Source organism: Rhinatrema bivittatum, chromosome 7 (assembly GCF_901001135.1).
Source record: "Rhinatrema bivittatum chromosome 7, aRhiBiv1.1, whole genome shotgun sequence".
Taxonomy (NCBI): domain Eukaryota; kingdom Metazoa; phylum Chordata; class Amphibia; order Gymnophiona; family Rhinatrematidae; genus Rhinatrema; species Rhinatrema bivittatum.
The window spans coordinates 141,627,519-141,652,722 of NC_042621.1; the positions used below are offsets into that span (position 1 = coordinate 141,627,519).

Sequence of the window (25,204 nt, forward strand, 5' to 3'; positions counted from 1 at the left end):
TTGCAAGCCCTTTATTTCCACTTCCAACCCAGGTCTCTATTTAATACAGGAAACCCATGGACGGGGCTGGTGCTGTCATGGCAACAGACGTCAGAATGAGGTGGGTCAGGCAGCCAGCAGCTGCTGCTTGGCAGCAGGAATGTCATTAGCTGCATCCTCCATCTATGCTGCTCTGTACAATCCCAAGTGGTTCAAAACAGCAGTCAGGCCAAGCAGCAGAGATGGAGGAAGAGGCGCAGGAGGAAGCAGAAGAGGTCTGAGGCATCACTACTCTCCTGCTGATCAGTGTTGGGATAGGAGCAGGACAAAAGGAAGAGAAGGATGGGAGAGGATAAAGAGGTGGCAGGGTGGAGAGGGGCCAGGGACAGAGCCTGGTTAGCTTGTCCTCCCCCCCCCCAAAAAAAAGGTGTTTGGTTCCCATGGCCAGGGGCAGTAGTAGGGTGCTCCAGCTCTACAAAGCAAAGTGGTGCCTATCACAATGATGCTAGATCGGTTAAGTCACAGCCTCTTCTCAAGAATACCATTTGCACTATGCAAGTTGGTAATCTTCAGGGGAGACAAGACGCTGCATTACCTGATAATCAGTAGAAGGTGGAAGAAAGTTACAGACTCTATGAAGTCCATCTTCAATCTTTTTCTCTGTGCTATTGTTCTCTAATACCACATCCAGGTAGTTCACTATTAGTTTACATACTTTGCAGAATTCACCAGACCTCAACCGTTCTGGGGTAATTCTCTCTGTTGAGAAAGCAAGTTTAAGCATTAGAAATAAATGGTACTTCATACAATAGACTACAAAATGTTCTAGCACACTATAGACAATGGAGAAGTAGCAAAAGGAGAGGTAGGAAGGAGAAGACAGACTGCATATTCTTCAGTTTCTGTAAGGAAACAATGCAAATTTCAGTCTCTACAGTAGACAATGGAGGTAGAACATAAATCTCAACAAACATCTATATCCTGTAAATTTGTAACACCCCCTCCCCCGCCAAGAGAACAAACTTACCCACCCCAAAAAGGAATTTCAGTGAAAACTAGGCAAAAACAAAAAAAAAAAAAAAAAAAGTAACCAAAAGTAGATTACCTTGCATTAATCAAAAAGGCTCTGATGGCACCACCCAACTTCCTTGCCAGTAGAAGGCAACAAGTGGTAGAAAATCACCATTAACTAAGCTATGGGAAATCAGAACCTCTCTCTTTCATGTCTCAAAACCTTTACTTTTTTTTTTTTTTTAATAAACTTGTTTTCTGAAGGGGGGGGGGAAGAATCAGTGAAAGCAAATACACAATTTATATCCATATTCTTTTCTTAGGATGACTTTTTGCACAAGAACATCATTGCAAATATTTAAGATACCCAAAACTCAAGTTCTGTCTATAACCAGATACATTATTCAAATATATCCTGACTAGGTGAATTATGTCCTCGTAAGGAGGACATAATTCCATTCACACATATTTTCAATTTTTTTTTTTTAAAGTTTCTGTGATCTAACACGTTTCACCCAAAAGACTTGTTAAAAAATCTTTTACCCACTACATCCTTGGTCTCATCCCATTTCCTATCTCTGAGGTACTACCAATACCTTAACAGGCTCACCAGCTATGACTCCAGCCTCTGATTTGCAGCTGCATACTGGGAGACATAGCTTAGATGCAGATACTAGACTAGCTCAATATTCAGGGTAAAGTTGCTTACCATAATCCACTGGGTCTACCATCATATTATTGACACCCAAACAACCAAAGCAGCTTAAGATAGTAACTAAGGATTTGGGAAAATATAATAAAGTCCTTCCTTAAGAGTCCTTTATGCTTATTTCTTTCAAATGTAAAAGGGACATGTGCCTAAGAATATATTTTAAGTACATCAATTCATGGGAAGAATATTGATATAGAAGCACTTTCCCCATGTTAATCAGCCTTCTGAAAATGCCCTCCTTCAATGTGGTTAAAAGCATAGGCAGCAGCTCTGTGGGGTGCTTGAGCACACTCTGTGGGGTGCTTGAGCACACTTCCAATATTTGCCATCTGCTCTGCCAGGAGCTTTGCAGGGTTGTGTGGGAGGACAATAAGGATGTGCTTTTGTTAACTTGCTATTTGTTCCTGCCTTCCCTTGCAGTTCTGTCTGGCTGTGAAATTGAGATGAATATTGCTCCTCCTGTTGGAAAATACATTCTCCTGTTATATCCCACAGGAGATGGTAGTTATAGGAAAATTAGTTCTTACCTGCTAATTTTTGTCCTGTAGTACCACAGATCAGTCCAGACTGCTGGGATTTGCCTCCCTTCCAGCAGATGGAGACAGAAAAACTTGAAGGGCACCACCTGTAAGTACGGTACACCACCTGCAGCCCCCTTCAGTATAAACAGTATCAAAGCAGAAGTTAAATTCAACTTGTAACAGCAATCCAAATCCAATGGCTAGATCAAATCTAATACAAAAAACTATGTACAGATTAAGAGCATTGTGAAATCTTCATTCTGCTATGGAGTCTGCCAGTAAAATTGAAGGAAAAAAAGGATTCGAGCGGACTCGCAAAATTGAACAACTTCTACTCTGGGTGGGCATCTGGATTGATCAGTGGTACTACAGGAACGAAAATTAGCAGGTAAGAACCAATTTTCCTTTCCCTGTACATACCCGGATCAGTCCAGACTGCTAGGATATACCCAAGCTGCCTTACATGGGGTAGTACCTAGAAAGCCCTGCTTGAAGCACACTGCTCCTAAAACTCTGAGTCTGGAGCCCAAACGTCCAATGGTAATGCCGAGAAAAAGTATGCAAAGATTTCCAAGTCACTGCTCTACAGATTTCCTAGGGTGAGACCAAATGACTTTCTGCCCAGGACGCAGCCTGAGACCGAAGTGAATGAGCCTTAAGACAGTCTGGAACCACTCGCCCTTGACATATGTACGCTGAAGCAATAGCTTCCTTTAACCAATGGGCAGTGGTGGCCTTGGAAGCCTTATATCCCTTCTTAGGACCACTCCACAAGACAAAGATGATCTGACAAATGAAATTAGTTAGTGGCTTCAAAGTAATGCAGAAGTACCTGCCTAACATACAACCTCCTCAATTCACGAGCATGTGGAGATTCTTGATACAAGTCCGGAATTGCCAGCAACTCTACCGACTGGTAGGAATAAACCTTAGGAAGAAAAGATGGTACCATTCGCAGAGACACCCGAGTCTGAAAAACTAAGGAAAGGTTTACAACAAGATAGTGCTTGAATCTCAGACACCCTCCGAGCCAAGCAGATAGCCACCAAACACACAGTTTTTAGTTTTAGGCCCTTTAAAGTAACATGCTTAAGTGATTCAAAAGGAGATTCGCACAACATTCAAAGGACCAAATTCAAACTCCAAGAAGGACAAACAGTCCAGCGAGGAGGGTTCAAGTGCTTTGCACCTCTAAGAAAGATGCACTACATCAGGATGAGCCGCTAAGGACGCTCCTTCCACCTTTCCTCGTAAACAGCCTAAGGCTGCCACTTGAACCCTTAGAGAACTGAAAGCTAACCCCTTCGCCAAACCCTCTTGTAAGAAGGTATAGATGTGGAAAATCGAGGCGTGCCTAGGGGAAACCTTCGATCTACTACACCAAGAGTTAAAAACCTTCCAGACCCAGACATATGTAAGAGAGGTCAATGCTTTATGTGCCCGCAAAGAGTAGAAATGACTATCCGGATAACCCTTCTCTCTCAACTGCCTCCTCTCATAAGCCAAGCCACTAAACAAAAGCGATCAGACTAGTTGAAAAATACTGGACCCTGCCTCAGTAGATTTGGAAGATGACCCAGACGGAGTGAGTCGTCCACTGCTAGGTTGACTAGATCCATGAACCATGGCCTCGTGGCCACTCTGGAGCTACCAGGATAACCCTCCCCGGAAGGGGCTCTATTCTTCTTAAGACCTTGCCCACCAGGGGCCAAGGAGGAAAGACGTAGAGCAGAATGTTGCGGGGCAACAGAAGGACAAGAGCATCCACCCCTTCCGTCCCGTGTTCTCTTCTGCGACTGAAGAAACGAGGCGCCTTGGCATTCATCCAAGTCGCCATTAAATCCAAGCGGGGAATTCCCCACTGATGAGTTAAGAGCTTGAACGCCTCCTTGGACATTTCCCACTCTCTGGGATCCAGCCGCTGATGGCTCAGAAAATCTGCCTGAATGTTGTCTACCCCAGCAATGTGAGAAGCTGCTAACCTGGCCAGATTTTGCTCCGGCCAGGCCATAAGCTTGTCCGCCTCCGAAGCAACTGGACGACTGTTCCTCCTTGCAAGTTCATGTATGCTACCGTCAAATTGTCTGACAGTATCCTCACCAACAGATGAGAGGAAGGAATTTCCGCAAGGCCAATCGCACCGCTCGTTTCCAGACAATTGATGGACCACTGCGCCTCCTGCTGTGTCCATTGGCCTTGCGCCGCTTGAGATTGGCAAACTGCCCCCCAACCGGAAAGACTGGCGTCCATTTTCATAATGATCCACCCCTCGAGACAAGTGTTTGGGGGATCAGCTACCAGTCGAGACTGGACCTGGTGGGTTCCTGGAGCAGCAAGGGAATCTGGAACTCCTGATTTGGGATCCCAACGTGAGAGCAAAGCCCTCTGCGAAAGCCCAAGGAACCAACTCCAGCATAGATGCCATAGAACCAAGCACCTGCAAGTAATCCCAGACCCTAGGAACTGGCAGGGACAACAAACAACAAACTTGAGACATCAGCTTGTCTATCGGCTCCTGCATAAGGAAGACCTTCCTGATCAGAGTATCAAATCGTGCTCCCAAAAATTCCAGGATTTGTATAGGACACAACTAGCTCTTGGTGGGATTGATGATCCACCCAAGAGAGTAAAGGGTCTGCACCACTTTGACAACCGTCTTGCATAATTCCTCTGACTTCGCTCAAATGAGCCAATCATCCAAATAAGAATGAACCAGAATCCCTTCCCGCCAGAGAGCTGCAGTTACCACCACCTTGGTAAAGGTGCAGGGAGTGGTGGCCAACCCGAATGGTAGGGCCTGAAACTGGTAATGCCTGCTGAGTACCATGAAACGTAGACATCTGATGGTCTTTGCGAATCGCTATGTATAGATATGCTTCCGTTAAATCGAGGGAAGCCAAACACTCTCCTCCTCTGAAGGAGGAGAGGACAGACCGTAGAGTTTCCATGTGAAAATGGGGCACTCGAAGAGCTCTGTTGTCTTCTTTAGGTCTAAAATCGGGCTGAAAGACCCCCTTCCTTCTTGGGAACCACAAAATAAATTGAATATCTACCTGTTCTTTGCTTGTCTGGAGGAACTCGAAAGGAATGAGTCCAAGACTGGGGACTCCCTGATGGCTGCCTCTGGCCATAGGTGGGTGGTCTAGACTGACCAAACCGGCACTGACCTCTAAAACGAGAACGGGAAGGACCAAAACCCCTGGGGGCTTTTGCCCTGTCCTCATCTAGCTTGTACACATTATCTCCCAAGGATTTAATGAGTTGCTCCAAATAGTCTCCAAAAAGGACTTTTCCCCTATAAGGAAATGCTCCCAACTGTGAGACTCAGACGAAACATCGGCCAATCAATTATGAAGCCACAAAGGCCCGCAGGCCAACTCAGAATAGGATATGGATCTCCTGGTGGCATAAGGCTAGCTAAGTAAGCCTTATGCATTAAGAAAGTCTGCTGAAAAAGGGTGGCTGGACCTTTAAATCTCCCTAGAGGCACAGGAGAGGCTTGCAATGAGTCCTGGGGAGACCCAGGGCTCCAATCATGTGGAGACAGCTGTGGAGGGAGATCCCCTCCCCCTGCAGAGAAATTTACATCGGCAAAGTTAATTAAAATGGATGCCGTTCCCGCACTTCGCGGGAATGGTGCAGGCCATGCTCCACAAGACAGCAACATTTTACCCGCCCTACGGGACTGTGCTGCAGGCTTCTTGCTCCTGCTAGCTGCTGCCGCCGATAGGCACTCTCCCCTGGGGATACAGCGGGAGCAGAGGTTTTCGCGGGAGAGCCGAGTTGTCAGCTTCACTACAGTACGAGGTGTGCGGCATCGCCATGGTGCAGAGGAGAGAAAGCCCGAACTTAACCTCTGGAGTCCGGGAGACCAAATACACCGTTCTGTTTACTTTTATTTATTTTTCTTTTCAATGTGGCAAAGCGAAACGCTCAGGCCTCACCAGAGTAAAATATGTATATTTTCTCTGGGCCGGGGGGGGGGGGGCGGGGTGCAGGGACCAGCCCACCGGTAAATCCCCTCAGTTACTCACAGCTCTGTAGCTCTGGGAATGAGGGCTGCTAGAGCTAACCCCCGCCAAGCCTACAACCAAGGAGGGAAGCTCAGATGAGATGTTGGGAATTATTAAAAATTAAATGGTGAATAAAAAACGGAAAATGTCAATGCCTCTGTATCACTCCATGGTGAGACCGCAACTTGAATACTGTGTACAATTCTGGTCGCCGCATCTCAAAAAAGATATAACTGCGATGGAGAAGGTACAGAGAAGGGCGACCAAAATGATAAAGGGAATGGAACAGCTCTATGAGTAAAGACTAAAGAGGTTAGGACTTTTCAGCTTGGAGAAGAGATGGCTGAGGGGGGATACGATAGAGGTGTTTAAAATCATGAGAGGTCTAGAACGGGTTAATGTGAATCAGTTATTCAGATAATAGAAAGACTAGGGGACACTCCTTGAAGTTAGCATGTGGCACATTTAAAACTAAATCGGAGAAAGTTTTCTCACTCAACGCACAATTAAACTCTGGAATTTGTTGCCAGAGGATGTGGTTAGTGCAGTTAGTGTAGCTGTGTTTAAAAAAAGGATTGATAAATTCTTGGAGGAGAAGTCCATTACCTGCTATTAAGTTGACTTAGAAAATAGCCACTGCTATTACTAGCAACCGTAGCATGGAATAGACTTACTTTTTGGGTACTTGCCAGGTTCTTATGGCCTGGATTGGCCACTGTTGGAAACAGGATGCTGGGCTTAATGGACCCTTGGTATGACCCAGTATGGCATTTTATGTTCTTATGCTGTTGACATGACAACCTATGTAAATGATACTCCAGGTGGTCACGCAACTTAAGAATTTCTGACCTAGTACTGTATTGTATTTTACCTATAAAAGAAGGATCAGTTAATATATATATGACAAGATGCTGGTGGTCAGTTTGTCAGAGAAGTGGCATCCAGCATCTCCCAAAAATACTTATATTACTCAATAAAAAATTATACTTTCTACGAAATCTAAGTACTGTGTTCTTGTATCCATGGATAAGTGTCAAAGCATGTTTGGCACATAACCGTGAATACAAAGCTCCAGACTGCCCCATTCAAATGATGAGACCAACAGTAGCTGAAGGAGGTGCCAACAGGAACACCACAACTGCGACCGCTGTAGGGCAGTCTGGAACAGATTGTGCAGGATGGACTGACCAAAGGCACTGTCCTGACATCCATCCCTGTCTAGGCAGTAACGAGCCGCAAATGTGTGAAGAGAACTCCAAGTTGCGGCCCGGCAAATTTTGACGACAGGAACTGCATGTAAACGAGCCAAACAATGTTGCCATAGCCCGCACAGAGTGAGACTTTACTCTGCCAGCTAGCTAAAGGACTGCCTGTGCGTAGCAGAAGGCAATGCAGTCTGCCAGCCAGTATGACAAGGTCTACTTACCCACCACCCCTCCCAGCCTGTTGGGGTCAAAAGACATGAAGAGCTGGGTGGACTGTCTGTGGCTTGCAGTACAATCCAGGTAGAAAGCCAAGGCATGGAGTGCCTGATCCCCTGGGTGGGAATGGAGGCCTCGGAAAGAAGGTGAGCAAAACAATGGACTGACTAAGGTGGAAATCAGCCACAATGTTGAGTAGAAACTTAGGATGCGTATGCAAGACCACACGATCATGGAAGAACTTCCTGTATAATGCATACATGACCAGTGCCTGAAGCTCACTGACTCTACGAGGCGAAGTGATCGCCCCCAGGAATATGACTTTCCAGGTGAGGGACTTCAGGTGGCAGGACTGCAGCGCTTCAAAAGGAGAGTGCATGAGCCATGCCAGGACCAGGTTGAGTTCCCAGGATGCAACTGGAGGCTGAAGATGGGGTTTCAGCTGCAGCAGGCAATTCAGTAATCTTCCTTGCAAAAGCTGTTATGGATATATGTGTACTGACGATCAATGAAATAGTGAAACAGGATTCCCCTGACCGATTGATAGGAGCTGGAGACCACCAGCATTCCCAACCGGAAGGCGTCGACACCTGGCAAAGGAGACGCTCTTATGTAAGAAATGACCTGGCCTACCTTGAATCGGTGAAACCCATGTATACTGGCAGCCGGGCGGGATGCCGAGTCCATCTGTCTACACTAAGGAAAACGAGATTATCAGGTAAGTAATCTCACCATTTCCTAGCGTGTAGCCAGATGGACTCAGAACAAGTGGGATGTACAAAAGCTTTACTCCCGGACTGGGCGGGAGGCTGCCTGAGGACCGCGTAGGACTGCCCTCGCAAATGCTGTGTCCTCCCTGGCCTGGACATCTAGACGGTAGAACCAGGAGAAGGTATGGAGGGAGGACCATGTCGCCGCTTTACATATTTCTGCAGGCGACAGCATCCTAGATTCTGCCCAAGATGCAGCTTGGGCTCTGGTAGAATGAGCCTTGACTTGTAGAGGCGGTGACTTCCCGGCCTCTACGTAGGCCGCTCTGATAACTTCCTTAATCCAGCGGGCGATGGTGGGCCGAGAGGCCGCTTCTCCTTGTCTTTTCCCGCTGTGAAGGACGAACAGATGGTCCGTCGTTCGTACTGTTTCTGTTATTTCCAGATATCTGGGCAGCAATCTGCCGATGTCGAGATGGCGTAGTAAACGCCCTTCTTCTGATTTCTTCAAACCCGCCGTGGTTGGCAAGGAAATGGTTTGGTTGAGGTGAAACTGTGAAACTACCTTAGGCAAGAAGGATGGAACCGTGCGAAGATGGATAGCCTCTGGAGTGATTCTGAGAAAGGGATCACGGCAGGACAGCGCTTGTAGCTCCGAAATACGGCGTGCTGAACACACAGCCAGCAAGAACACCATCTTCAAAGTTAGAGAACGGAGAGACAGGCCCCGAAGGTGGATCCCGCGAGGAAATCCAAAACTAGGTTGAGGTTCCACAGGGGTACTGGCCACTTCAGTGGCGGACGAATGTGCTTGACTCCTTTCAGGAAGCAGGAAACATCTGGGTGCGTGGCAATAGTCTTGCCATCCCTCCGGGGACCGTAGCAAGACAGCGCAGCCACCTGGACCTTGATGGAGCTGAGGGAGAGACCCTTCTGAAGCCCATCCTGCAGGAAATCCACAACAATAGGGATTGTGGTCGCATGTGGATTGGTGCCACGAGAATCGCACCAGGCTTCAAATACTCTCCAGATTCTTACGTAGGTAAGGGATGTGGAAAACTTGCGAGCTCGGAGTGTATCTATCACTGGCTCCGAGTAGCCTCTTTCCTTCAGTCCTCTCAATGGCCAGACCGTAAGAGAGAATTGAGCCGGATCCTCGTGAAGGATGGGACCCTGACGTAGGTGGTCCCGGACAGGAAGCAGGGGAAGGGGTTCCCCTGCCAGCAGTCTTCTCATGTCCGCGTACCAGGGTCGTCTTGGCCAGTCTGGTGCCACTAGAAGAACTAGGCCCTTGTGCTTCTGAATCTTGTGTATAAGGGTGCCCAGCAGGGGCCACGGAGGAAACGCGTATAGGAAGTCCAGAAAATACCCCTCTCGGATGATGGTGAGGACCCACTGGTCCGACGTAAGCTCGACCCATCTGGGGTAGAAGAGGGTTAACCTGCCCCCTATGGCTCCGTACCCCGGATGGATCGGCTGATTCTCATTGGGAGGCCCGGCTGGGCCCTGAACCCGAGCCGGCTCCCTTCTTGTGCTGTTTGGTCCGAAAGGACTGGTTCCTGGCCTGAGGACGAGGTGCCTGGTAGCGACTCCTATAGGGAGTGAAGCGTTGGGAGCTTCTGCCTCTGGAAGGCCTCGGAAAGGCGCGCTGGTTCCTCTTGAACCTGTCTTCCGGCAGTCGAGGTACGGAGAGGCGCCCCATGTGCTGGCCAGTTTATCCAGGTCGCTGCCGAACAGGAGAGAACCCCTAAAGGGCATTCTGGTGAGGCGTGTCTTCGAAGGAGCATCGGCTGACCAATGCCGTATCCAGAGCTGCCTCCTGGCTGCAACGGAGGATGAGACCCCCTTCGCTGTCGTATGGACGAGGTCGGATGCGGCATCCATGAGGAACGAGAGAGCTGACTCCATGTCCACTGCCGGAGCATTGTTCCTGACCTGAGACAAACAGGAACGCGTCACCACTGTGCAGCAGGTTGCGATCCGCAAAGATAGAGCTGCCACCTCAAAGGACTGTTTCAGGATGGCGTCCAGTCGCCGGTCATGAGGCTCCTTGAGGGCCGCCCCCCCCCAACTGGAATGGTAGTGTGCTTGACCACAGCGCTAATCAAGGCGTCCACCTGAGGGCACGCCAGCATATCCTTGATTGCCGGATCCAGGGGGTACATGCCCGTCAGGGCCCGACCCCCTTTGAATGAAGCCGCTGGCGCATGCCACTCCAAATTATCAGTTGTTGTGCTGCTTGCAGGAAGGGAAAATGGCGGGCTGTAGGACGAAGACCTTCCAGCAGGGGGTTCTGCGTAGATGGCACCGGAGTGCTGGGGCCTGTAATAGCCAACTCAGACAGGCACTGAGAGACCAGGTCGGAGAGATCTTCCTTGGGAAAGAACCGCCGCATGGTCCGATATGGCTCAATCCCCGAGGGAAGTTCCCCTTCCTCGGGGGATTCGGACTCATCCTCCGAGACATCAGGGTCCGCATGAGCCGGACTGCCCGGAGGCCGATGCCCATGATAAGGGCGAGAAGGACCAGGGGCAGGGTCAGCCGGAGCAGCAGCAGGGCCTGGCCGGGAAGCTGTCTGCATCTGTACAAAGGCATGGATCCCTTTAAATAAATCCACCCAGGAAATGGAAGCGGCCTCCAGCCGTTGGGGTACCAGGTCCCCCGGGATTCCTGGCTGTTCAGGACGCCCCGCTAAGTCCGGGGTGGCCCCGGGGGAACTGTCAACAAACCTGGGTTGAGACTGGTCCTGGCCCGAGGCTCCCACTGCCTCCTCACATTGGGCACAAAGGGAGTCTGGCTTTTCGCTCTGCGTGGCTCTAAGCTGGCATGCAGAGCAGAAGCAGAGAGCCTTCACGCCTGAATCAGGAGGCGCCGTCGCCGGAGACGCCGAGGCGTTCAAATGGGCCATCGCGGCTTGCGAATGCAGCGCAGAACAATATGCGCTTAATAATATGCGGCAGCAATATACGCTCAAGAATATACAATAGGCGCTCAATAATATGCGGTCATCAATATACGCACAATAATATACAATAGGCGCTCAATAATATGCGGTCAGCAATATACGATCAATAATATGCAATATGCGCTCAATAATATGCGGTCAGCAATATACGATCAATAATATGCAATATGCGCTCAATAATATGCGGTCAGCAATATGCGCTCAATCCAGCAATATGCGCTCATCCACAGGCGCCTATCATGGGCGCTCGATACCTGAACAAGGCAGACAAGATGGCGACCTCCACGGCGTGCCGCATGCAGGCAACGCCGCCGATCCTCGGACACCAAAAGTAAGAGATATACGCCTTACCTGATCCTCGGCGCTTCCCAGCTGGAACCCGGGCGGTCTCCGGCTGCGGGGGGAGAGGGGAAATACCTTCACCGCCGCGCTTTGAGGAAATGCACCCGCTGCCTCTAAGCCACCGAACTCGTCTCGCTCGGGGCTAAGTCCACGCCGGGACCGAGACACCTCTCAGCCAGGCCAGAGCCCTTCTCGCTCGGGGGCTAGATCCCTGCCGCGATTCGGCCACCGGACCGAGGCCTAGACCTCCGAGGGATCACGGAAATCACCCCGGGAAACTCAACTGGGGGAGGGACCCGAGGGTATCACCGCAGGAGTGCGGGGCTCGATGTGCTGTAGAAATTTGGTAAGTAGAACATAGAAAGTAGAAAGTAGTATTGGAAAACACGCTCAGCGAGCGTGCAGGCTCTCCAAACTGCTTTGGAGACGGAAATTACTGAATTGCCTCACTTCCTGTGGGGGTATATGTACCCGTGCTGACGTCAGATCAGTCTCCAACTGCTAGCACGAGCACACTATACCCACTTGTTCTGAGTCCATCTGGCTACACGCTAGGAAACAATCTAACCCAACTCTGCGGGGTGGCGGGCGGGTTTCGTGAGGACTACATCCTGCTGTCTTGGGAGAACATCTGTTATAGGTAAGTAACTCTGCTTTCTCCCAGGACAAGCAGGATGGTAGTCCTCACATATGGGCTACAGGCTGAGTCGTATGTATAAGGCCAAGCAAGTAGCTGGCGAGGATGGATAACGTGACTACACAATTATTCGGGAGAATCCTTTGGCTAATGTAAGGTGTAATTCAGCTCCAAAAGAGGATGAGGAGATGGTGCAGAGAGGGATTTCGGATAAGTAAATAGAAACTCCTCTGAGCACAGTATCCTTATGAGAAAACTGAGTCAAGGGTATATATCTGGACTAGCTTTGAGAAGATAGCTGTCCAGATACGGAGAAGTAGGTGACACTTTGGAGTAATTGTGCAGTCACAACTGGTCAGTTCCTTAAAACTAATTGGGTGCCGAGGAGACACCAACGAGCAGTAGTGTGTATATGAAAGAACACATGTTTATGAATGTCCATAGAACAGATTCAGTCTCTGATACACAAAGGAAGCCTGGTGCTCAGTGACACTATCATTAGCCTGTCCTGGCAAGGAAATGTGTATAGGACATACCAGTGGAAAAGAAGTCAGATCAGACTTTTTTTTTGGTTTTTTTTTTAGTAGAACTAACTCCCCTGGTAGAGAAATGGATTATGGTTCTGGGATACTGTAAGTACAGTATTCACAATGAAAAGGTGAGTCCGGGGTGTAGTTACTAATCTGTTTCCTACTGAATTCAAGTGAGAAAAGAATCTGTTTGCTGAAACAATTTAAAATGTAGCCTGAGGAACAGCCTGTGGAGCTGGCTGTGCTCTAGGTGTCCTTGCTTGTCGCATAATTCCCCTCTGAGGAACCCTAGTTCTTCGAGTACGGGATGCAGGGAGAGTACCTGCGTGATCTGTAAAATTGTCTCCTGACGTCCCTTCATGTTCCCCTGCGGTCAGAGTGTATATCTGGGGAAACATAGGACAATTGACGCAGGGTGTCATGATAGTCTTAACAGCCACTGCATCTTGGATCTTGTCCCTGAACAGGTTGTCTCCTGTACAGGGAAGATCTGCTAGTTTATCTTGTACTTCTGGGTGTAGGTCTGAAGCTTTAAGCCAGGCCCAGCATCTAGCACTTATGCCTGCTGCTGAGACTCTGGAAGCTGTTTCAAGTGAGTTATAAGCAGCCCTTACTTCATGCTTGCCTGCTTCTAGTCCTCTCTAAGATAGATGTCAGCGAGTCTTGTTGCTGCTATAGTAAAGTGTCGGCAATTTCCTGCACTTTTTTCCACAGATCTCTGTTGTATTGGGTCATGTACAATTGATATGCTGCTATTTGGGCTATCAACATTGACCCCTGAAAGACTCTGCGTCCCAATGTAGAAGATCAAGTAGTACTTCTTGTACTGGTATCGTCATTATTTCTTTTGGAGGATTCACAAATTGTAGAACCTCCAACATCTGGTGGCGAGCGTCTGCCTCTGTAACCAGCGGAAAAGGGATTGTTTCAGACATCTCCTTTACAAAACTGGCAAAGGAGAGGTCTTTTGGAGGAGAACGCCACCTCTCTTCCGAAGGTGAGGACACAGAGCAATTCCTCGGAAGTATGGGAAGAGTCATCGGAGGATTCATCTTACCAAGGATTGTAGGGAGCTTCCCCTTCTCCCTGTGGACCTCCTGAAGGAGGAAGCACATCAAAACCAAGAGGTCGGGAAGGCCTTGATGGATGGCGGAATAGTTTTGATGGAACCGGTGTCTGCATCGATGGCATGGAAGCGAATGAAGTATGCTTAGGCCTCGATATCTCCGATGGTCCCGGTGTAGATTCTGGCATCGGTGGATCCCATGGAGGGATCTGGCCGGGAACTGCCTCATCTTCCTCCGAGGAACCTAGTATGGGGATCGGGACCTGTGGAGGCCTTGATGGATGACCTGCCTGCGTATCAGGCGTCATAGGACGAGTTGATATAGCACCGATGAGCATATCTAGGTGCTTGAAAAGTGGTGCGAACATAGGAGAGCCCCAATTGTGGTGACTGTATGGGGACCGGTACCGGTGGCAAATGGATGCCCAAAGGGCTTTTAGCACTGCTTCTTGGACCATTTCATCCAATTCCCCCTTTGAGGCTGGCATAGTTAGCTCTGTGCCTGGAGTAGAAGGCAGGCTAGGCATTACTAACTCCACAGGGATCTGCGGAGGCTCAGTACCCAGTACAGATATCGGTGGGGGGAACACCTCGGGGACCTGGGTGGCTTGATAGCCATTGATGCTGAGGAATTGGTGCTGGCACCGGTCGGGGACTCACGTCTGTGCTTCCCTCGAAGCTTGGCCTTTCTCCGGCACAGAGGATGATGCCGCTGATGTCCTTCAAGGGGTTAGTGACGGGCGGTCACCCGCCCCGCAATGCTGCTGGCTAGGCGTCCAAGGTCGATGGACCCTTTTTGGACTGCAGTACCCGAGTTGGAGACGATGGAGCTGCATGCTTTGAACCGAAAGGCTGCCCCATTTTCTCCAATCGAGCACGGCGTCCCTTCAGGGTCATCTGTGCACAACTCTGGCACAGATGAACATCGTGCGAGGGTCCTAAGCACAAAACACAAGTTTCATGCGGGTCAGTTATGGACATGGTCCTCAGACATTCGGATTAATAATGGATAAACCACTTTTGTTAACCTTAGAATGGATTTGTCAATTATGGTCGTTCCTTGATAAGGATCTGATCATTGTATATTGCTTAATTATAAGACAGACTACTGAAACTATTAAGGCTTACCAGGAGTTAAGCTAAAACATTTGCAACTCTTAAAAAATACAGCAGTCAATTATTTGATCACATAGCACTCATTTTGCAAGAACTATGCTGGCTTTCTATAGAGCAGAGGGTCCAATTTAAGACAGCTTTGCTAGTATTTAAGAAACCCGGTTAGGCTACTATTAGCTCTGGAGAAATCCAAGATAGTCTCAAACACTTTCGCAACTGCCATCTTATCCAGGCATGAAAATGACAGTCACAAAAAGTAGTGCATTTCAATGCTATGCACTAGTTTTGCGGAATTCACTGCCACTGGACATGCAGCTGGAGCTGAACTATTTTAAAATTTTGGAAAACAAAAACCTGGCTCTTCAAGTATGTTTTTACTTGATCCTCTATGGCAGAGCTTTCCAAAGTGTGTGTCGCGACACTTTAGTGTGTCGCCTGACGTGTGCCGGTGTGTCGCGCAAGCCCGGTGCACGTGACACACCGGCAAGTGGGAGCCAATGCGGCCGCCGGTGGACCTCATCCCACTGGCGGCTGAGCAGTAAAGAATCGCTGTGCTGTGTGCCGCGGACACACAGCAGGAAGATCGGCATGGCCGTGGTGGAGCTCACCTCACCACGGCCTGAAGAACAAGGTCACGTCGAAACGTGCAGATGCTCCGCCTCCTTCCTGCCCACGCGGCCCCGGAAGGAAAATGTTGCCGGAGCCGCACGGGCAGAAAGGGGGAGGAGCATCAGCCGCGTGCAGAAGAGGAGCAGCGTCATTACAGCGTGTAAGAAGAGGAGGCGGCCCCCACCGCGGATCGGTCCGAAAAGATCAGGGCCGCCGCCCCCGCGATCGGCCCAAGAAGATCAGGGCCGCTGCAGAGCCCGTCCTGCAGCGACCCGTGAAGAGGAGGCCCAGAGGTAAGAGAGAGGCTGAGGGCCCGTAGAGTGTGTGCATGAGGTGCGTTGAGAGATTGGGCTGCGTGTATAAGGTGCGTTGAGAGATTGGGTGCGTGTATAAGGTGCGTTGAGAGATTGGGTGCGGGAGTGAGGACCTGAATGTTTGCAGAGACAGCATGTGATAGTGAGAGCCTGTGCTTGAGCAAGACAGCATGTGGGAGTGAGAGAGAGCCTGGGTGTGTGAGAGTCAGACAGCATTTGCAAGAGAGAGACTGTATGAATGATTGTATGAGAGAGAGCGTGAGAGAGTGAGAACGTGTGTGTGAGAGAGAGAGAGAGAGAGAGAGAGAGAGAGAAAGCATGTGAGAATGAGAACCTGACAATGTTTGAGGGAAGAAGACAGATGGAGAGAAAAGAAATAGAAAAAAAGACAATATGAAAGGAATTGGCAAACAAATAAGAAAGGGGAGGTGGAACAAAAAAGCCTGTGACCAACCAATTAGAAAACTAAGTTCAGACAGCAAAGGTAAAAAAAAAAGAAATAAATTACTTTTTACTGATTGGCACATGTAATCTTTGGTAATGTGCAAGAGTAGCACTTTCTCTATGCGGATCTCACAATGTACGAGATCAACATGGAGGAAGTGGAAACCTACGGGGCCTGCTCAGAGGAGGCAGCAGAATGGGCTTCAGTGCCAATAGCAGCAATCAGCGCCTCCCCAATAGCCATGCGGCATCAGTGACAGTGGCAGCAGAGGAATGAGAGAGGCTCTGAGGTTGCTGGCAAAAGAAAGAGAGGGGGTCTCTGCCTTTAGTGTGCATGTGTATGAATGGGAGTCTGCCTAGGGGTGTATGTGTGTGAATGCATGGGTGCCTGCCTGAGGGTGTGTCTGTGTATGAGAATGTATGGGTTTCTTCCTGGGGTTTGTATGTGTGAGAATAGGTGCCGGCCAGTGTGTAGTATGTGTGTGTGAGAGAATGAATTGGTGCCTGCCTGGGGGTCTGTGTGTGTGAGAATGAATGTGTGCATGCCTGGGGGATGGGGAGGGAGTGGTGTGAAAATGAATGGGAGCCTGCCTGGGGGTCAGTTTCAGTGTGTGAGAATGACTGGAAGCTTGCCTGGGTGTGTGTGTTTGTGTGTATGTGAGGGAGCCAGAGAGAGTGTGTATGAGAAAATCCAGGGGAGTAAGAGTTTGTGTGGGGGGTGTGTGTGGAGGGGGAGAGAGTGTCTTAGAGCCAGAGAGTGTGTCAGTGTCTGTGAGAGCGAGAGGTTATGGTGGGTATAAGAGCATGAATGTGTATGTATGTGGCAGTGTATGTGTGAGAGAGAGAATGGACATGTGAGTCTGTGTGAGAGAGGATAACCTCCTAATCCTGGACAATATCAGGGTGACTGGAAATCAAGAGCTCCCACGTATGGACAGCAGGGGCTTTTTAAAATCCTTATTAGTTTTAATTATTGGGTGTTATTTGATATATGTGCTGTTTTGAAATATTTTATTGGTGTTTGGGAAATTGTAAAAAAATGTATATGATTTTAATTAATAGAAATTCTATTTATCAGTAGTTTTAAAATATTCTTTTATTAGTATGGTTTTACTATTATAACTGATGCTTTGTTTCTTGATTTTATTTGTTTTATGAGGAATGGTGGTTCTGTTTTTCCATTGTTAATACACAGAGTCTGGCTTCTTAGGGTTTCCATTTCAGTTTTTGTCTAATTTGTGCTCTTTTATTTTGTATTCTGTATTTGGTGAGGGTCTGTCTCTGCTCTGTGTGTGTGACCATTATGAGAGATTCTGCTAGCATAGGGATCTATAGCAATCTGGTTTGTTTTGTTTCCTCAGTAGGTGGTGTATTGGTATTCTAGGACCCAGTGTAATATTTACCCTTGCTTTTTCACAGGTAGGGTTATTGTTGTTATTACTGTTATGTTACAATGGGATTGCAGTATAGATTTTGAGTGTCTTTTTTACGAGGTTTTATTTTAGTTCACAATGTGCCTGGCAGTGGAAGGTGTTTGTGCTGCTGTTACTGTGAGGTGACACCAGCATTTGAAAATATCTTTCAGTATGATGAGCTGTAAGGGAAACATTCAAGCTCCATTGTTTGGGGGAATTTCAGTGGATGCACAGAGTTACAGAACTGGAGGTGCAGGATTTATATTGATATTCTGTCCCTTCCTATAAATTCCAGACTTCACTCTCATAGCCATATATAATTAGTTGAATGAGGCTATCAATAATTTTATAGTGTGAAACTGGCCAGCTTTTTAAAATTACGCAGAAGACCCTTTGGACTTTATTAACACCAAATATTCAAAAGCTGTGTTCATCCCATCAAGCTCATATATGTCATTAAAGAGGTAAATTGAATAACACAATAACTTTGTTTTATTATTGTTATTCATAAATTATAACAACATTAATCTTGGAATATTATATATTTTTAATATAAATGAAAGGTTTTCACAAGATAGGTTGTGTCGTGAAACATTATGTATATATTTAAGGAAACATACGTAAATTGTCGAAATACATTTTGTTAGTTTAACCTTTAACCTCTGGTTTGCTAGTAGACTGAATTACTGTGTCCCGAAATTATATTTGTCTAAAAAGTGTGTCACCAACATGAAAAGTTTGGAAAGCTCTGCTCTATGGGGTAGATTTTCAGTGTTGGGCCTCGAGTTAAACTGAAATTTTAATAATTTCTCCCTATACTATGTGAAATGTTTAGCTTGGTTAACCTAACTCTGCTTTATTATTTATGCTTTTTATATACCGTCATTTCATATAGCAATTACAGATCTGGCATTACACTCATCATGCAGCTCTTACCAACAAGCAAGGGCTTTTTGTTGGAGCAGACTCCAAGTGTACAACATATAACTCTTGGGCTGGCCTCCTGCAGCAGGATTTTAATGATGGCATCAGCATAATCGTCTACAAAATCCGTGCACTGTTCTTTCATAGAATCTGGTAAAAGGCTGCATACATATTCCAGGGCATGTTTTATATTTTCCTAAAGTACAGAAAATAGAAAATACCATACATGAATTGTGGACTCAAGTTGCACAAGCTTCCATTTCTCGTCTATGTTACATGCCCACCACCCCCACCCCACCAGTTCATCACAAAGTTTGATTTTCATTGTGGTTGTAAAAAAGTTGTAAGATTAGATGAGTTTTAAAAATCTACAACTCATTTAATTTCAAATAAGTCTTGTCATACCGATCTTCCCCTACCCTTCAACTATTTAGCCTTTATCAGAACTGAATGAGGTGCCACAATAGGCAGAATGTAGTAATCTGTACCAGTTAATGCAGTTTCCAAGTAAATACTTCACTGGATTTCTCCTATCATGGCCATTTCAAAGCAGAGTACTTTTAGCATGACCAGCCCTTCCACTATCCTGTTACTCATCATATTGGCAGCTCATTATAATTACCAGTTTTATATCAATATCCAGCCTCACAGGAGAATAAAAAAGTTACCAAAACACTAGACAAGAAAATAATTGTGAGTCACCTGCTAGCGTCCTAATATTTTAATAAAACATTAGCCCATACTTGGCTCACTCTAAATACCAAATGCCCCATTATACAATAAAGGACTAGTGGTCTCAAGCTCACAACCACTAGTGCCCATACAATTCATACCTCGGTCCTGTTGTTATCCAGAAGGCTCACAATCTTTTCTATCACAAACTCACACAACACACACTGGGGAGAATCTTTCACCAACAGCAAGTTATTCTGAAAAGAAAAGAAAAGTAGAGCATTTTAAAGAGGAAAGCCATCTAACATTCACAGCAACAAGATCTCTTAAGAGAAAATTGCTAGTGATATAACTGGAGCATCTAATGGCTGAAAATTGCTACCACTTCATTTGGTTAAACATTTTTTTTCTTATGTCACTTGCTTTGAACATTCAGGGTTCACTCTGTGCTCGAAACTTAAATACAAAGAAATAAAATGGATTATTCCACAGGTACTTTATGTTAAATATATATTTATTCTATTACTATAATGGCTCTACCTGTCACATGGACAGCTTGAGATATGCAAACGAACTCTTGAGGGTAAACCTGGTCAACCTCAACACTGCACTGCAAAAGCACAAGAGCCATGCTTAAGCTTCCATTATCAAAACGGAGTGAGAAAGGGGTCTGATACAGAGAGGCAAAATCTCTGGTAGTTGTGAAGACTCATGGCACCCGGATTCTAGCCTTAGTTCCAATTGAGCTGAAGGCCTAAAATAAGCAGGAGGAGCTCTAAGAACAAAGGAGAAGAAAAAAAAAAAAAAGGAGGAAAAGGAAATAAAATGGGGGTAAAATACACCAGATAAGCTGTAAATGAAGGCACATGATGCTCTTTTCCAGCCCTGGTTCCAACTGAACAGGAAGAAAAAAAGGAGGAAAAAAAAACTACTAAGGAGGGAAGAGGCAGGTATACAATGCCAATTTGTGGTTCTATATATACAGTAAATATTTTATACTGATCACTAGTACTGCTACTGAATATCAGAAGATATGAAAGGGAATGGCTTAGGGGTAAAATAATGGGCTGAGATCCTGCTTCTCTGTTGGCAAAGAAAGCTGAATTAATCATGGCATGTGGGTGATGTCATCCGATTGCACCAAAAGGACCCTTCTCTCAGCTTATTCAGCTTTTGCTCTACTGAACCCCTGTCTTTTTTATTTAAGCTTCAGCAGGGACATGTGCACTCTTTTAAAGTGATATTTCTTTTAAACTTTTTTCTATTTTGTTGCCTTCTTGCCTCAGCAGCCCCCCAAACACTTTTCAGTGCTTAACCCCCCTAAAAAAAAAACCCAAAACAAAACAAAAAACACAACCTTCACAGAAGATGTATGGTACTAAGCAGCCCACCATCAGTGGCTTCAAAAACTGCATATGCGGTAGGAAAATCCATTACTGATTGACATACGTTACCAGTGCCTAGGACTGAATTATGATCAGTCTACTACAACCGTGGCCAAATGAGTGTCTGTGCTCTCAGAACTCCAGAGTTTGGAAGATGGACAAACTGCTTAAATCTCTGAAGAGCCACAGCCAAGCCTTCTCCTAGAGCAGAGAACCTCTTCTACCTCCCAGGGTAGAGTCTTGAGAAGGAGCTCCTTGAGCAAGCTTCGGGCCCCTCCACCTCACTGGGGGTTGAGTAAACAGAAAAGGAAAATTAGTTCTTATCTGATAATTTTCGTTCCTGTAGTACCAAGGATCAGTCCAGACCGTGGGTTAAGCCCCTGTTCCAGCAGGTGGAGACAGACCAGAGTTCTGAGGCTTGCCCATATAAGGACGGAACCCACCCAGGAACCCTCAGTATTACCATTGTCAAAGCAGAAAGGTATAAGATCAAGCAAGTAACAGGATAACTATAAATATTATTTATTTAAATCTTCCTCTTCTCCGGCGCTTCCTCCTCTTCTGCCGGCGACCGCGAGGACCCGACGACCGGACCGAGGCTGGCCTGCGCGATCGGCGCCGCAGACCCACCGGGGTAAGGCCACAAATTTAACACTCACCCTCGGGGGTCCACACCGTCGACCGCGAGGCTTCCTGCTCCGTCTCTCCGGCAAAGCCCGCCTTCAGCCAGTCCCTCCAGGGACCAGCCTATCAGCGCCGCCGCTCCCTGTTCACAGATGGCCAATCAGGTGAGGCCCGCGAGGCCTTTAAATACTCCTCTTCTCCGGCGCCGTGCACCGAAGGAGCGCGACAAAGGGGCCCGACCCTTTGTGCGCCCCTGTGCCTGTGGCCGCGGACCCCTCCTACACTCTGCACAGGACCCAAACCAACTGGTGCCTCGTCCACTGCCAGAAACCACTGGCAGACCCACCAGACCTACCAAGGCCTACCAGGGCCAGGGGCCTGCACCGTCCACAATAGGAGGAAACAGAGAAGTAGCAGATCCATACAGTCTCCAGCACTCATCATACTTAATCATCCAGTCCAGCAGTCATCACACCCAGCCTCCTATAGTCATATTTCCAGCATACAAGAATTCAATTCATCCGACCCAGCACAAGATCACAGCACAACACAATGTCTATGGGCATCCCAATCCCTATTCTTCACCACAGTCTCATCACAAGAAAAGCAACGATACTCCAACCTCGCACCGCTAAGACCCTTATCCCAATCATGATTTCACCTATCACGCAACTCCTAGGCCTCGCTTTATTTTCACTCACTCTTTTCAACGCTCAATCCCTCACCAAAAAATCACTGATTCTCAACGACTATCTCCTAGACGCAAAACCGGACATCTGTGCCATAACAGAAACCTGGCTTAAACCAACAGACACAGTGCTAATAAATCAACTCCCCATCCAGCTCTACGACTTCTTTTCCCTTCCACGGCAAAAGAAAAAAGAGGCGGGGGCCTCCTTCTAGCAACCAAAAAAGAGCTCAGATTCTCCCAGTTTCCAGCAATATCTGACTCTAAACTAGAAATAGGTCTCTTCAAAACAGACCAATTCCAAATCCTCCTAGTATATGCCCCGCCAGGACTTCTGGAATAAGATCCCTCCTCCATCATAGAAATTATCGCAAAATATTTGAACCTAGACGCACCTGCTCTGATCCTAGGAGATTTCAACCTCCACGTCGACAATACCACACTCACATCCAGCTGTGAGGCCCTTCTCACCTCGATGTCATCCATGGGCTTCAAACAGATCATCAATAAGCCCACCCACAAAGCAGGTCATACGCTGGACCTTATGTTCATAAATTCTGGCATAACACACTCATCTCCCACTGTATGCACTCAGGTCCCTTGGTCGGATCACTCAGTAATTTCAACCTCCTTCAAAGTGATAGAAAACCGTAACAACCATCAAACTCAATCATTGTTTCTCTACAGAAAAGCCTGTTCATCTGAAGACCTCAGCAGCCAATTATCTAAAGAACTCCCACTCATCAACCTGACAGACCCAAACACTGCCTTACTTTCCTGGAATAACATTACAGAGTCAGTGGCAAATAAAATATGTCCTATTTCATCCAAAAAACTTAATCCCAATGCCCCAAAAAGACAACCTTGGTTCAGCAAAGACCTCCGAAAACTCAAACAATCCCTCAGAAAGAAAGAAAGTGAATGGCGCAAAACACCTTGTCCAAGCACACTATCCACATACAAATTTGCTCTCCACCACTACAGGAACTCCACCTTAAGAGCAAAAAGGGATTTCTACGCCCATAGGATCCATAACATTATCTTCGACCCTAAAGCTTTATTTTCATACGTATCCGAACTAACACAAACCAACGCCCCAACTACCCCCATTGATCAAGCACAATCCAAAGCAGATGATTTAGCGCTTTTCTTCCAAAACAAAATATCCAACCTCTTAACTCTACTGCCCCCAGGCACACCTCCTACTATTAGCCTCTCCTGTCAAACAAACAAAAACATACTTTTTGAAGCATTCGAACCCACTACTGCTTCAGAGATCCACTTTCTCCTAAAGAAACTGAAACCCTCCTCCCATCCATCTGACCAAATTCCTTCAAAACTTCTCCTTCTAATACCAGACACCATATCCAATACCCTGGCCGATATCATAAACTGTTCTTTAGTGCAAGGAATTTACCCAGAAGCCCTAAAACTAGCATCTATCAAACCCCTTCTAAAGAAACCAAATTTGGACCCAAACGACAACAACAACTTCCGCCCTATTTCCAATCTTCCTTTTATTGCCAAGATATTGGAAAAATTAGTCAATTCACAACTCTCAGATTACCTGGAAGATCATAAAATACTGCTCCCTACACAATACGGATTCTGCAAGGCATTAAGTACTGAGTCTCTCCTCATCTCATTGTCAGACCACATCATCATGGGCTTGGACAAAGGACAATCCTTTTTACTAATCCTCCTGGACCTGTCTGCGGCGTTTGACACAGTCAACCACGCTATCCTCCTTAACCGACTGGTGGACATCGGAATAACAGGAACAGCTTTCTCCTGGTTCAAAACCTTCCTTTCAAATAGAGGATACAAAGTCAAAATAAACAATAAAGAATCTCCTCGATGCAATTCTTCACTAGGAGTTCCTCAAGGCTCCTCCCTTTCCCCTACCCTCTTCAACATTTACTTACTTCCTCTCTGCCAACTGCTAACTATCCTTCAACTAAATCATTTTCTTTATGCAGACGACGTGCAAATATTGATCCCATCAAAGAATCAATTACAAAAACCCTCAAATTCTGGGAATCCTGTCGACAAGAAATCAACCTCCTACTTTCCAGTTTAAATCTTATTTTAAATTCAACAAAAACCGAACTCCTCCTCATTTCTCCGGAAAACAGCAACACCACACAAAACACACCACCAAACATCTTTGTCTCCCAAGCTAGGGACCTAGGAGTCTTAATTGATAATCACTTAAATTTAAAAACTTTCATCAACCGCACTACAAAGGAGGGCTTCTACAAATTACAGATATTGAAAAGAATAAAACCACTTCTTCATTTTCAAGACTTCAGAACAGTCCTACAATCCATAATTTTCTCCAAGATAGACTACTGCAACTCTATCTTGCTAGGTCTCCCTTCCTCATCCTTAAAACCACTCCAGATGCTGCAAAACGCTACTGCCAGGATTTTAACAAACGCCAGAAGAAGAGATCACATCTCCCCCATTCTCAAAAAATTACACTGGCTCCCAATTCACTTCAGAATACTCCACAAGACCATCACCATCATCCATAAAACCATCTACTCTCAAGCCCCACTCAATCTTCAGATACCACTCAGACTATACTCCTCGTCAAGACCAATCAGAGAAGCATACAGAGGATCCCTACACGTTCCACAAACAAAAACTACACACCATCAAACATTCAGAGAACGGGCCTTTTCCACCGCTGGACCATCATTATGGAATACCATCCCCCCCGACCTCAGACAGGAACCTTGCCTACCAACATTCAGAAAAAGGCTAAAGACATGGTTGTTTAGGCAAGCCTTTCCTGATCACAACTGACAATCACAATGGACTCTCATAATTTTCTCCAAAAATACTACATCCACTTGTAAATTGTCCCATTAACACTATGTAATTAATCTGAACACTATGTAATTAATTTATTGTAATTGACTAAATTGTTCCAGCTACTCTTCTTCTTCTCCAAGTTCTAATTTTCCCTTGTTTATTGTAACTTTCTTCACTACATATCAACACCAGTTTTCGTTCAATGTTATCACTCCCCTGTTTTCTGTAAACCGGCATGATATGATTTTATCATGAATGCCGGTATAAAAAAGCTTTAAATAAATAA

General features: G+C 46.6%; 1 protein-coding gene across 3 annotated transcripts in view; it reads right to left on the reverse strand.

Annotated features, from left to right (window-relative positions):
• The window catches only part of PSAP (prosaposin), a 198,167-nt gene that overhangs the window by 32,945 nt on the left and 140,018 nt on the right, over window positions 1-25,204 (reverse strand). For all 3 annotated transcript variants that reach the window (XM_029609276.1, XM_029609275.1, XM_029609274.1), the window contains 3 exons: window positions 19,563-19,658; window positions 18,742-18,925; window positions 575-738 (listed from right to left, as the gene is read on the reverse strand). In XM_029609276.1, the coding sequence (XP_029465136.1) occupies window positions 575-738; window positions 18,742-18,925; window positions 19,563-19,658 (444 nt within the window). The remainder of the gene's footprint in view (window positions 1-574; window positions 739-18,741; window positions 18,926-19,562; window positions 19,659-25,204) is intronic.